At 40.2% G+C, this 15,141-nt stretch overlaps 1 protein-coding gene across 1 annotated transcript in view; it reads left to right on the top strand.

Moving 5' to 3' along the window:
* The window catches only part of LOC139733888 (WD repeat-containing protein 17-like), a 62,905-nt gene that overhangs the window by 19,381 nt on the left and 28,383 nt on the right, over window positions 1–15,141 (top strand). Inside the window, exons 4-6 of the mRNA XM_071644695.1 lie at window positions 3,606–3,857; window positions 9,893–10,239; window positions 11,224–11,392. Of these exons, the coding sequence (XP_071500796.1) occupies window positions 3,606–3,857; window positions 9,893–10,239; window positions 11,224–11,392 (768 nt within the window). The remainder of the gene's footprint in view (window positions 1–3,605; window positions 3,858–9,892; window positions 10,240–11,223; window positions 11,393–15,141) is intronic.

Below are 15,141 nucleotides of genomic sequence, written 5' to 3' on the forward strand. Positions count from 1 at the left end.
TAAAAAGTTGATTTTCAAACGTTTACTTTGGGGGAAAATGGTTGAAAGTTGTGGCTTCCATTCTGTACCAAAATACAAGAAAAATAGAGAAAAATGGAATATGGCATATTACCATTTCATTATTGCAACATCATACCAGTTTATTCATTTCTGAATTTTAGAAGACTCAAATTACCTAAAATACACAACAGCTTTTCAAGTAAATTTGTAGAACTCGTTAAAAAATAAATATTGTAACCCACTTAGGCGATGTAACGTGAGTAACCCAAAAAACTGACTTTGTTTTCTGAGAGAAAAATTCTTCACATTAAATTGGTGGGATTTGAAATTCTCTTCCTTCAAACAAACTCTGACAAGGTGATGACTATCAAAATCACAACAAAGTACTAATCTTTATAAAAATGATGAAGAAAAACTGTAACGTGAGTAACCTTGTAACGTGAGTAACCATTTTGTAACGTGAGTAACCAGCAAATATTATGAATTTAGGTAACATTTACTGTGGGATGGCAAATTTTAAGTCTCATGGTAAGCTTTGAAGTTATTTTTGGTTAATTAAAAGTGAAATGAGAGTACCCCTCTCTGATGTGACTCTTTCCTCATCAAAAATAAACAAATAAATAAATAAATATGAGCTTGGTACATGGCATTGTCAATTTTGGAAACGCATGCTCTTTTCTACAAGGTGTTCCCAGATGTCAAAGTGGGAAAGTATAAGTAAAATTTACTGAACTTTGTCTCGATCATGTCCAACTTTCAAACAAGCTTCCCCACAATGTTTGTTTTTAAGATACGTACAGTAAATATCACAAGAACTTCATCATGGAAATTAGTGCTCTTCACAAAGTATCATCACCATGTCCCATTCTGCATTCATGAGCTCCCAGAGATCTAGAGATTCTTGTGTACATAGTGAACCTACACGTAAGTGAGCACGCTGGATGAATGAGTGCAATTTGTGCAAAGGATGGTGGAGGTTCATAAGAATCATGAACTCTGACAGTGCTGGTACCCAGTGTATCACCCCTAAATGTAATATCAACGCTAACTGTAATATCGACCCTAAATGTAATACACCTTAACCCTAAATGTGATAACAACCCTAAATGTAATATATTTTAACGAGATCTCAAAATGCAGCAAGTCAAGTTTAACCAGAGTCAGAGGAGGCACAAGAGAACCCATCTATCTATTAGAGACTGTATACAGTGGAGTAAGACAGAAGAATGTATCCTGGAGAAGTAATTTCCAAGTTCTACATATCAAGTATATTTTACACTGTATCTGTAATGGAGCAAGTTGGGATGTATTGGAAATGGCCCAACCCTTGTAATCTTTTACATGAAATAGAAGATGTTTAAAGAAAAAAACTACCGTAGATGCACCAGCTATCAATATTGACAATAATTGTGGACACTTTAACTTTCAATACAAACACATATCAGCTGGATAGTATAGTCAAAATGCAGGTTAAATGACATGGACAGTATCAAGAAAGGAGAGCTCAATGTGAACATTTGATTTGGATTTTGAGTCTATGTCTAGGGTCTATTGTATAGCCAATCTGAAGAGTATTTAATTATGTTTGTCTATTTTTTTATACTTACTGCTGTTCTTTTTTACACTTTGCAATTGATGCTGAGGCGAGAAATTAAATTGAATGCATTTGTTTTCGAGTTTTTTCATTTGCAAAGCCCATGCCAGATCTCATACAGTATAGTAAATACATAAATAGCATATATATTGTCCAATTTAGTAAAAGAGAAAAGGAAACCTACTCAGAATGTTATCTTTAAACATAAACTGGTCTCTGATATCCTACACACATTATTTCAGAAAAAGAAACTTGAATGCTACACACATTATTAATTTTTTTGTGACATTTATATTAAGGACCATACATGGACAAAATGTAACGTGAGTAACCGTAACGTGAGTAACCACCTTATCTGCACCCCAAGAAAAAAACATGCGTTTGTTATTTTTCATACTATAAACAAAGTTTGTCTCCCTACTGTACCTCTTTGAAATGGATATAATTAACTTTCATAAAGGCTTGGTATGAGGACACTTTTCACTTTTGTCGACTTTTCATTTTATGCATGTCCAAATCGTGTAACGTGAGTAACCGACACATTTTAAAGATTTGCCAGGAGCATATCGAAATTTCTCAAGTTTTGTTTTTATACAAAGGATAGTCAGACTGTATACTTTGTTGTGATAAAAAGTTGTTTGGTTCATATCTATAATAAGGGAGTTACAGCTCCAGGAATGAGTGAAGGTTTCTCCAAGTGTAACGTGAGTAACCGTGGAATAGCCCAGATGGATATGCTAGACTTTAAATTTTACCATGGTGATTGCTTGACTTCAAATCCTATTAGTGTAACTTTGACATAGTGATGGCAATCAGAATTCATATACTCAAATATCTAAACAATATATAATTACAGCATTATTTTCAATGCACAAAACATTATATGGGCCCATCATGGTGATAATGATAACAACATTTGTGTAGCACCATTTATACGGCACTATATATCCGTGAAATATTTAAAGTTGCCCGGCTCTCACAATATGTCACATATCATTCACAAAGTTGCTGGAAAAAAAAAGGTCTTAAGTTCAGATTTGAAGGTATCAAAGTTGTTACAAGTCCAAAGTTGGATTGGTAAAGAGTTCCACAGACGTGGACCAACTGCAGAGAAGGCTGTATTCCCATACATTTTTAGGTGAGTATTCAACATTTGAAGAGTCAGACTTGCACAACATATCGAAGTCCTGGCTGCCACTGAAATACACTGATTAGTGCAGATACAATAGGGGATAAGTTCTGGAGAAAAGTAATAGCTGCAAGGTCTTATACTGCACTCCGCATTGCACGAGCAGCCAACAGAGCTCAATTACATAGTGAGATATGATTATTCATGTCATGATGGTGACAAGAAAGAAGGCAAGGAGTGGGTATTTCTTCCTGATATTCACTTAATCATAAATGGTTTAGATAATTTTTATGAGCATAGATGACTTATTGCTTGGGTCAGATGTTGGTAAAATGCAGAATATCACTGTATGGCATATACCCGGGTACATTTTATGGTGAGTGATATATTGTTACATAGAATTCATAGATCCCAAATAATGTTCTGCAATGAGAGAAAGTTACACAAGGTTAGCTATCTCATGGTTGTCATTACCCAGCCATTCCAGTCATCCAATCACCGACTGGTATTTGGATGACCCATGTCGTATCTATTGTTGATGACTACATAAAACCGTTAGATTTTGCAATTACTGAGATCATGTAGTAAAGACAGCAGTGTAGGCGCCATCCACCACCAATTTGTAACAATATATTAAAGTAGACTTAGTTTGTGGCTATGCAATAATGATTTCCTATGACTGAATATCACCCATGACTTGTTCTGACTCTAAAAAAAACTGAAACTGTTATATATTTGTTTATTGATGAAAATCTTTTTCATAATTCAATGAGAATGAAATGCCTGAAAACATGTAGAGACAATCAGTCTGACCCGACTGTCCTGTGCTTTGTTGAAAGTGACTTTTCAGTTCCATCCAACTCTGGTTTACCAATGATTCAGGTCATAAATGCACCAAGCATGTCTTACGTCCTGAGGTTGCAGCGGAGTATGATGAAGACGATCCTGTGGTTGGACTAGAATGGGACCCTCTGTCTGTGGACTATCTCTTGGTGATCAATGATCAGGGAGGGATTCGCATGATTGACAGTGAGGCACTGTCTGTGGTCATGACATTTATTCTGCCCAGCACTGCTACTTCAGTGTGTACTATGGCATGGGTACCCACAGCACCAGGGATGTTTGTCTCAGGAGGTAGGAAGATGGCATGGAATGACATGTCAACTCTACACTTGCTTAGATAAGAAGGAAAAAGTCCACTCAGACACTATATACAGGAATACACATCATTCTCTATAGAATTTCAAATATGATTCAATTCACTGCATCTCATCCAAGGTTTTATGAGAGCAGGATGTCTACTGCTGTCAAAAAGGCCATCTTTATGCTAGTGTTCATTTGTTTGTCAGCAGTATTGCTCAAAATGTTATGAACTGATTTTTGGTGAAATTGTGAGTAGAGGTCCATTGCGGTAAAAAGTAAGGGATGATTTGTTTTATTGATGATCTGTATCATGATGTAGATCCAGGGAAGTTTGTTAGAGAATGCATGTACATGTGTATAATGTATGGTGTGCTTGACAGTATTGTCTTGGCAGAGGTACACTCATCAAGTATGTCTTGTTTGAATTGAAAAAAAGATTATGATTAAATATTATTTTTCGTAATCTCCGTTTTTCGTTAATATGAGATCCCACTCGTACGCATGCGCAGTCAATTCATTTGTAGCGTGTGTTTCTTAGCGGTCAAGTCGCCATTTTGAGCTCTAAATTTCGCCGATTTTCTTTCACTTTGCGATCTGTCGCGTTCAAGTTTTCGGGGTTTCATAGGTTATTTTACCTCCCCGATTGTTTGGTAGTGTTTTTGGAGAGCGATGGAAGCGAATTCAGGTTCTTCCACGAAGCCGTTTTTCCCGCAAGAGAAGCTGGTTCGCGATGCGGGTTCCACCAGCATCGCCAGCGGACCGCGAGCGGGTCCCTCCCCTGGCAGCGATCCGGGGGGAAAGGGTAAGACGGCAGCGGCGAGCTCGGCTAGCCACGGTGGAAAAGGCACGGGAAAAGCCAAAGGCAAAGCCAAAGGCAAAGCACCGGCGAAGATCACGTCTCCTCTTCCCGCGATTGCACGGAAGTTCGCCAAGTCGGCTGCTACTTCTGAGGTCTCAGACCTTATGATTAAGAAGCCCTTGATCATGAATGACTCTGAGATTATAGCCAAAGATTCTGGGGCTGTCCAGGACTGCATTCGTGCAGATCCTACTTCAAAGAAGGACAGTCAGGCCTTCATTCGTGCAGAGCCTCCACAGACCACGACCTCGAAGTCGGGACCAAGCACTAGTGTTGGTGGCTCAAATTTTGAACATCGTCTGAATAAACTGGAAGAGATGCTGGGAAAATTGGTGGATCATTTGCCACTTTCTCATCCACAGACTCGTAGTAGTCATGACATGAGAAGTCTCGGAGATGAGGATGATAATCTCCTTTTATCTGACTATGAGTATGACTGCGATCAAGATGATGGGCCTTTTGGCTGTAAACTTACACCAGCGTCTGACTCACAGACTTCTGATTTCAGTGCTGAAACAAACACTGAAGATAGTAATGCTACTCCTGCCTCTGGCAAGAATGTATCTATCCCAGCTATCGCCGCAAAATTCGCAGTGCCTCTCAGCGTGGGGAAACCCTTAGATGAGGAAATTGCTGGGTCGGTATCCTACCTTGTCAGCCACACTCTTGAACAGGCTGCCCTAGAGGAGACTGGTAAGAAGTACACTAGCCCAGAAAACTGTCCACTACTTGACGTGCCCAAAGTCAACTTGACGATGTGGGAGAATCTTAACCCTACTACCCGGGCTGGGGACTTGAAGCTCCAGCGTATTCAGAGCGCTCTTGTGAAAGGCATCACCGCTTTTGGGCAGACCCTTTCTGCTTCGGAGCTGTCAGAAAAACAGCAGGACGCTCTCGGACTCCTGTGTAGCTCTAATTTTGAGCTTAACGCCTTGAGGAAAGACCTCATAAAACCTGGCTTAGATGCAAAATTTGCTCACTTGTGCAAGCCTCAGAACCCTGTGACCAAACAGCTGTTTGGGGACGACTGAGGAAAGAAAGTCAAAGACATCCAGAAAGAACAAAGAGCAGCAGCCAGTGTTGTGAAAGGCTCAAAACCCTTCTCAACAGGTAACTCCAGTCAGCGTCCATATTCGCAGTCACAGTCTCACTATCACCCTTACCGCCGACAGACGGAAGCTAATTACCGTAGAATGCGATCAGCGGGGTGGACCACGCCATCCGTACAGGCTGGGTTGGTACAGTGGCCTTTTTTAGGCCAGCGTTCGTGGAAGCCACACACTGCCACCCCGATGACCAGACCCAACAAGGGCAGCGGCCGACAGAGCCCTCAATACCGGGGGTTTGAGGGGGCCCGCAAGTAACTGAGCATGTTAAACCAACAGTCTCCTCATCCTCTGCAGAGGTGAGTACATGCCCTCTCCTTAATCTTGCTTGTTCGATGGTGGGTGGACAACTAAAAAATTTCTATGACAAATGGAGAAGCCTGACTTCAGATCCATACATTTTGAATGCTGTCAAAGGATACAAACTCGAATTTGATCCTAATGAATTCCCTACTGTAAGTGGGAAAGAGTTGTATAACTTATCTCGCAGTTCAGAGCTTAACAGTCAGATAGAGGAAGAGATTTCTCGCCTCTTAGCTAAAAATGTGATTGAACTTTTCGAACATGAGAATGGAGAATTCATCTCCAATATAGTCACGAGACCCCAAAAGAATGGTTCCTTACGAGTTATCCTTGATCTTTCTGATCTTAATACAAGCATCCTTTATCAGCATTTCAAAATGGACAACATACATACAGCCTTGTCACTGCTCAGCCCAAATTGCTACATCGCATCTATTGATTTACAAGATGCATACTATTCAGTTACCGTCCATCCATCATTGAGAAAGTACTTGCGTTTCTATTGGCAAAGTAAACTGTAGTGTACCAATACAAGGCCCTACCTAATGGTCTCAGCTCAGCTCCCAGACTGTTTATGAAAATGCTGAAGCCAGTGTTTGCCCAGCTTAGAACAGAAGGGCATGTAGTTATGGGTTATCTTGATGACACTTTGGTAATTGGGAGATCTAAGGATGCTACCCAAAGGGCTGTTTCAGCTACCACTAAGCTTCTAACAGAGCTGGGGTTCTTAATTTATCCTGAGAAGTCAGTACTTAGCCCAGGCCAAGACCTAGAGTTCCTTGGGTTTCATTTGAATACTAGGTCAATGCACATTACTTTGCCAAGGGAAAAACAAGATGACATTTATGAGGTTTGCACCTCCCTCTTATCCCATGCCACCCCATCCATTCGAAAGGTTGCTAGGGTCATAGGGAAAATAGTTGCCACATTCCCTGCAGTACAGTATGGCCCATTGCATTACAGATATCTAGAGAGAGACAAGGTACAGGCCCTTAAGGCAGCTAGTGGTCATTTTGATAGGCCCATGACTCTTTCCATGGAGGCACGACATGAATTGATATGGTGGAGAGAACATGTTCATGAGTCATTTAATCATGTTGTCAGACAAAAGGTCGATTTGGAGCTACGTACAGATGCCAGTGCAGAGGGGTGGGGTGCCACAGACTTAACCTCTCACACAGGTGGCAGGTGGACCACAGAGGAAGTACATTCAGCTCAAACATCGGGCATTAATTACCTAGAAACACTGGCAGCTGGAATGGCTCTGAAATCCTTCTGTGCAGATAAGAGAAATGTACATGTCCTATTGAGGATTAATAACACTACAGCTGTTGCCTACCTTAATAGCATGGGAGGGCTGAAATCAGAAACCTGCAATCAGGTAGTGTTAGACATCTGTCATTGGTGCATAGAACGCAATATATGGCTGTCAGCAGCTCACTTACCTGGGTGCCAGAACAACGAGGCAGACTTTATGTCTAGACACTTTAATGACAGAACAGAGTGGATGCTAGATAAGAATAGCTTTGAGAAGATTGTGGCTAAGTATGGTACACCAGTAATTGATTTGTTTGCATCCAGACTAAATGCTCAGTTACCTAGGGTACGTTTCATGGTTGCCAGATCCCAATGCAGAGTCAGTTGATGCTTTCACACTAGACTGGGGAAAATTTGCACTCTTATATGCCTTCCCTCCTTTCTGTTTGGTAGCAAAATGCCTACAGAAAATACAAGAAGACAATGCACATGGCCTGCTTGTGGTACCAAATTGGCCTACACAGGCTTGGTTCCCTCTCTTGACAAGTATGATGAGTGAAGAACCTTTGATCTTGAAAAGAAGCAATTCCTTGCTGACACAACCAGTATCTAAGGCTACCCACCCACTCTGCACTAAACTCGATCTTCTTTGTTGCAGGATTGGCGTTCACAGTTCGAGATAAAGGGACTCCAGGACAGGACTGTGGACGTGTTGTGTGCATCTTGGAGACTGTCTACACGCACACAATATGGAACCTACATTAGGAAATGGCAAGAGTATTGCAGACAGGAAACTTTGAACAGTCACTGCACTGCTGTAGAAAGTGTTATAGAATTTTTGAGTTATCTGTTTCATGTACATAAGTTGAGTTACAGTGCTATTAACTGTGCCAGAAGTGCTTTGGCCTCAGTGGTGCTGTTGGAGAACAGCAACTGTACAATTAGTACACATCCTTTGGTGACAAGATTCATGAAAGGTGTATTTCATTTACGAACTCCGCTGCCATGGTACAACCATATCTGGGACGTTAAAATCGTGTTAGATTATATCTGCAAAATGTCACCAGCGAGTAAGCTATCTTTGTGTGAACTTACTCATAAGCTGTGTATGTTGCTCGCACTCACTTCGGCACAAAGGGCACAGACTTTGTTCTTCATTCATATTGATGGCCTGGTTTGGAAGGATAATAGCGTAGAGATTCATGTCAGTGACTTGGTAAAACAGAACAAGACCTCCGACAGAGTAGGGAGTACGACTACAATTGAAGAGTATCCTTCAGAGAAGAGACTCTGTGTGGTACGCTGCCTGAAAAAGTACATTGAGCGTACAAAAGTGCTGAGGGATACGGAAAAGCACCTGTTCATATGTTATAGGAAACCTCACAAACGAGCTAGTAAGCAAATCATCTCCAGGTGGATGAAGGAGACAATGAGTGCGGTGGGTATCGACACTAGAATTTTCAAGCCGCATTCTACAAGGGCTGCAGCAGTCTCTACTGCAAAGACAGCAGATGTGCCCATAGCGGACATTCTGAAACAGGCCGGATGGTCCAACGAGGAAACCTTCAACAGGTTCTATGATAAGCGGTCGATCAGGGCAGGACCTACATGTAGGTTCTCCATGGCGGTACTGGATAATCATTGAAGAGAATGGGTATTATTGGTGAGCTACTATGTCATTCTTATCACCATACATTGCTTGGTTTTACAGAAATGCGACCACTTGCTTCAAAATCTCATATTAACGAACAACGGAGATTACGAAAAGTAATAAATAAATTAAACGAGAACTTACCTGTTTGAAGTTTGATTTTTATTATATGAGTAATAGGAGTGTGAGTTAATATGCCCTCCACTCCCACCCTCAGTTCAAACTTCAAGGTAATGTTCGTACTCCGTCAATTTATTTCCAGATTGTGGGATTGTGACAGTGGTCGCATTTCCTCTTGGAACAGGCAAATCTCACTTCACCCAGTTTGGTCTTCGGATCAGTTCTCTCACCTAAAATTGACATTATGTAAGATGAGACGTCGGAAGACAGTCCGATTTCTTAGGTGGAGATTTGCCTGGGTGACGAATATTGACTGCGCATGCGTACGAGTGGGATCTCATATTAACTCACACTCCTATTACTCAAATAGTAAAAATCAAACTTCAAACAGGTAAGTTCTCGTTAAATTTATTTATTGATGACATACTTGTAAATATTGTGGTTATGAAAAAGATGTGTTGGCCTGTATCAAAGCTGGATACCAAATAGAGTCAATTGATTCTGAGAAGTCGCTGCATGTGTAAATGAATCATGATTTTATTGTAAGTTATGTTTGTGATAAACTGCCAACACTCATGAATGGAAAAGAAAACAAACAAACAAACTCAAAATGTGATATTCATCAATAGCACATGTTTGTACTCAAACGTGTAATTTCCTTTTTTTGATGATAAGGCTTCTGTTTCAGTGTTTTTATTATTTTTTTGTCTGGGTAAACTTTTCATTGCAGATGCACATCAAGGAGTGATGCGACTGTGGAATGTGTCCAAAGCCACCCCCATCGTGAGCTTGAAATTAAAGACCACTGGTTTCCATTCACTCTGTGTATTCAGCACCTCACCACATGGCAGCGGTGACTACACTTCTCTCTGCACTGACACAGGGTCACTAAACTCTCCAAACAGTGGTAGTAGTAATCATGCCTCGTCAACAAGCCAGGCAATCCCTGCTAGAAGATCTGAAGATCGCCAATCTTCATATACCCTTCCACGGGGCCATGCCGTCTGTACATTTGAGGATGGCGGGGTTGGGCTCTATGACTTGAAAAAAAGACAATGGGACTTCCTCAGGGAATTGGTAAGTGCCTGTTATTCATCTTAGATCTTCAAAAATGTAGAAGTTTTCAACAAAAAAAAGAAAAAAAAAAGAAGCTGCACACCTGTTTCCTTGTCTGGAAATTGAGCTCCATAGTTCAGTTCAACTGAGCAGCTCTCTTGAGAGCTATTACGATCATTTACTGTCTTGTGTGTGTCATGCATAAACATTTTATATTTCAACTTCTTCTTTATGACCCTTTGACAGATTTTTTATTGAATTTGGCAGGTAGCATCCCTAGGGTGATAGAATCTTGATTTTGTTAAATGGGCACAATTCCCTCCACCCCAAAGAAAGGAATAATAATCAAATATACCATGCACTTAGAGATTCCAGTTGATATTATGGATTCAGAGGTGACTTGCTTACCACTGTTTTCCGAGAGGTGCAACCCTGAAGGATCAGGACCAAATTAGGGGCCAGTCTTCAGTGTGATCTTCTTTTTGAAAACTCTTGATAAGATTTTCTACAAACTTGGTAGATATAAGTGCCAGTGTAATATAACTTTCAAATGGACACCATGTCCTCTAGAGCCCCCCTCCCCCCAGTTTCCCAAGTTTGCAATGTTCTTCTGAGGTAATAGTCTGCAAAAATGGGTGGATGATGAATGTGAGACCTAGTTGATCTCTTGTTTGTCAAGTTTCCCTTTCAGTGACCAGTACAACTCACCTGTACCTGTTTTGCAATTGTTACAGTACCCATGCGTGCCTACCACTGAAGTACCAGTTAATCTGATTAATATTCAAACTTTGTACATTGCGTGTAATCTGTCATGTTCTTATAAAACTCAGCTGCGCCTGAATTTTAAAGTTTGACATGATTATTAGAGGATTTGTTTTTTAGAATGCAGCATTGTGTAACCTCGATTACGACTACCAGAAGATATATCAGAAAAAAAAAGTTATTATGATAGTTCGATTTTAATTGAAGACCAATTTTTATCATAATACTTAAATTGTTTTCCAGGGTCACATAGAAACCATTTTTGATTGCAAGTTCAAGCCAGAGAACCCAGACCTATTGGCTACTGCCTCTTTTGATGGGACGATGAAGGTGTGGGATATCAAGACACTGACTGCTGTGGAGTCCTCCCCAGGAAATGAAGGCATCATTTACTCCATCTCATGGGCACCAGGTCAGACCTGATCCTATCTATACTTACCAACACATCCTCATAGGCAGTCTTTATCATATCAGGTTATGTATAATCTTTTATTACCTTCGCCAAGGGAGGAGGTTATGTTTTCGTTACCGTTGGTTTGTTGGTTTGTTGTTTTGCTTGTTTGTTTGTCCATGTGCAAAATAACTCAAAAAGTAGTTAACGGATTTGGATGAAACTTGCAGGAAAGGTTGAAAATGACACAACATACAGATGATTAAATATTTATAGTGATCCTGAAATTTGTATGGATTTTATGAAGGATTTTCAATATTTTGGCAGGTACATGTAGGGTCATTGAACTTGGGAGTTCAAGTTGCGCATTGTTTAGGTTTTCATGTGCGCAGTAAAGTGCGTGCTCTAGTTTCTGCCCAGGGGTAAGCTTCTGCTATGGTGAGGCGAGCCATGCAGATGAGGCTTTAATGATGTAACAAAGGCTTCTATATTGGGAAATCGGGCGATTTTTCAGTGGGTGGAAATCGCTGATCTCTATTGAAGAGCAAGATATTTGGTTGAAAGTAGCTGCTTGGTGGAGGTCTGCGCTCTCAGAGTGCTTTTCTAGTTGTAGTTGGTATTGAAAATTTCTTACCAAGCAGAAGAATAAGAAATCTATGAGGTCATGTTCGGAGCTCAGCTTCAGTTTGTCTGTAAATATTAAAAGTGGAAATTAATCAAGTGGTGACTACTTTTCACACTCTGCCGGGCAAGGTAAATTCACTGTGCTTTCATGGACAGCACTTGAAACAGCTCACCACTGACATGGCGGGTAAGGGCTTTGGCCACACATACTATGGTAAATGATAATTGGTCCACTTTATAACATCAAATTTACTCATGGCACAGTCTTAGTTAATATGAAGAAAATTATGAGTATTGTGGCCGTTACAAATTGTAACAAGTATAGCCTACATGTACCTACCCTGAGATCAAATATTAAATGATATCACAAATATTATTATGCATAAAAACATTGATCTAATGGAGCCTTCTAGTGTAAAACTTTCTGTTTTTACTGTTTTCTAATGTGCCAATTATACTACCTTCAATGTCATATGATAATACTTTGAATTTCAGTTACTAGTATTATCTTTATTACATTTTCCCTTTTTCTCTCCATCATTCTTTGTTTGTTTGTTTGTTTCTTTCTCTGTCTACTTCTTTCCTCCAATTTTCAGTCCATTTAATAACTGCAACATCCCTCACTCTCTATTTTTGTATTTTGTATTTACTAGATTCTATTTTTTAATTTTATGTTGTGATTGAGTCATTCTCTTTGATTGTTCAATTTCCTTTCAACATTCTAGGTCATTCATTGCCTCTCCACTTTTCCTTTTTGTCTCGCCCACCGGAGGTGAAGGCGAGACTAAGGGATCTAAATGGCGTCCGTCCGTCGTCCGTCCGTCGTCCGTCACAAATGTTAAAGTTTACCTGCAAGACTCTCTTATGATGCATAACTTGGCAACTGTTACAGCAATGGCAGCCACACTTGGGTGATAGAAACACTAGGGGTATCTTCATGTTATGGTGTTGTCGGAGGTCATGTGATGATGTCAAAGGTCATTTGAGGTCATTTATTAAAGATAATAAAAAGTTTTGGTACCTCAAAAGTTTCCTTGAATTTCCTTGTCTTAGTTTGTGTTTCAGGTTAAAGTACCTTTCATATAACTAACACTGTGAGACTTACTCGCCCCAAAGTGCTCTCATGTCTTAGTAATCATGCAATTAACTGCGACCAGCAGCCCCATACGCATAGTGACCAGCAGTCCCATACACATAGCGTAATCGGGCTTCGCATTGTAGCATACAGGATCATGACAGATTTAGTATCGCAGGATAAATGTCAACTTAAAATCCCAAAAATTCTTCAATTTGAAGACTTACCAATTAAGGTGAAGTATTGAAAACAGGCTTTGGGCAACGTTTGGTTCTGCCTATAGTCCCTTTCTGTTCGAATTGATGACTGAATGTGACTCGGTCGAGAGGACCTTGGGAGAGCTACCATACACTGAATACTACAGCCAGTGCATGTGAACACATCACATGCACACAAATTTCAAATCCATCAACGGATAAGATGTTTGTGTGCGCATGCGCTGGCCGTAGTAGTCAGTGTAGTAGCTCTCCCAAGGTCCTCTCGACCGAGTCACATTCAATCATCAATTCGAAAAGAAAGGGACTATTGGCAGAACCAAACGTTGTTCGAAGCCTGTTTTCAATACTTCAACTTGCTTGGTAAGTCTTCAAATCGAAGAAATTTTTGGATTTTAAGTTGCCATTTACCTGCGATACTAATTCTGTCATGATCCTGAATGCTACAATGCGAAGCCCCATTACGCTATGCGTATGGGGCTGCTGGTCGCAGTTAGCTATGCGTACAATGGGCTGCACGCTGCTGGTCGCAGTCAGTGGTTTCGTACAATATTTATCGACGCCGTACGGCGACGGCTCTGGTACGAAACCATTATTGCACGATTACTAAGACATGAGAGCACTTTGGGGCGAGTAATTCTCACAGACAACGTACTTTAATGTGAAACACAAACCAAGACAAGGAAATTCAGGGAAACTTTTGAGGTACCAAAACTTTTTATTATCTTTAAAGAGTATGTGCAAGACTCTTTTCAATGTTAAAGTTTACCTGCAAGACTCTCTTTTGACAAATAACTTCACATAAGTTGCTTGGATTACAACCTAACTTGAGTCATAGATGCACTGGGGGAACCTTAAAGGACAAGTTCACCTTCATAAACATAAGGATTGAGAGAATGCAGCTACATTAGTAAAACACATCAGTGAAAGTTTGAGGAAAATTGGACAATCAAAGCAAAAGTTATGAATTTCTAAAATTTTTGTGTTGGAATGGCTGGATGAGGAGACTACTACAGCTTGTGAGTAATTGCGTACAACAGTACAAAGAAAATGTAAAGAAAATTCAACATATTTTCACTTTTTTCGCATAATAAAAGAGCACTTGACTTGCCTCTTTCTAAAGGCAGGGGGAATAATAATACCCATAACATATGTCGGTAACGAGTCAAGGGAATGTGTACTTTTTTCAAAAGATGAAATTTTGTGAAATTCTCTTTATATTTTCTTTATATTGTTGTACGCATGTGACATCTAAGTCATTCATACACTGCAGTAGTCTTCTCATCCAGCGGTTACTGCACAAAAACTTCAAAAATTCATAACTTTTGAACGGATTGTCCGATTTTCCTCAAACTTTCAATGATGTGTTATACTAATATTGCTACATTCTCTCAATCCTTATGTTTATGAAGGTGAACTTGTCCTTTAATGTTATGGTGCCGTTGGAGGTCACAGGATAAGGTCAAAGGTCATTTGAGGTCATACGTTAAAGTTTACTTGCAAGACTCTCTTATCACATGTAACTCGACACATGTTGCTACAATGGCAATCAAACTTGGGTGATGGATGCACTGGGGGTACCTTCATGTTATGGTGCCGTAAGAGGTCACATGATAAGGTCAAAGGTCATTTGAGGTCATACGTTAAAGTTTACTTGCAAGACTCTCTTATCACACGTAACTCAGCACATGTGTGTTTCTACAATGGCTATCAAACTGGGGTGATAGTAGATGTATCTTGAGAAGTTGAAGGTTACCACAAGGTCAAAGGTCACAGACAGGGGTCAATGAACTTTTAGGGCCCAATGTTAAGTTTTTAGGGCGCAATTCGTTTATGGCTCATAACTTTTGATCCCT

This window comes from Diadema antillarum, unplaced genomic scaffold (genome assembly GCF_040938485.1).
Source record: "Diadema antillarum isolate AM-2024a unplaced genomic scaffold, OU_Dant_1.0 seq00000501_RagTag, whole genome shotgun sequence".
NCBI classification, from domain to species: domain Eukaryota; kingdom Metazoa; phylum Echinodermata; class Echinoidea; order Diadematoida; family Diadematidae; genus Diadema; species Diadema antillarum.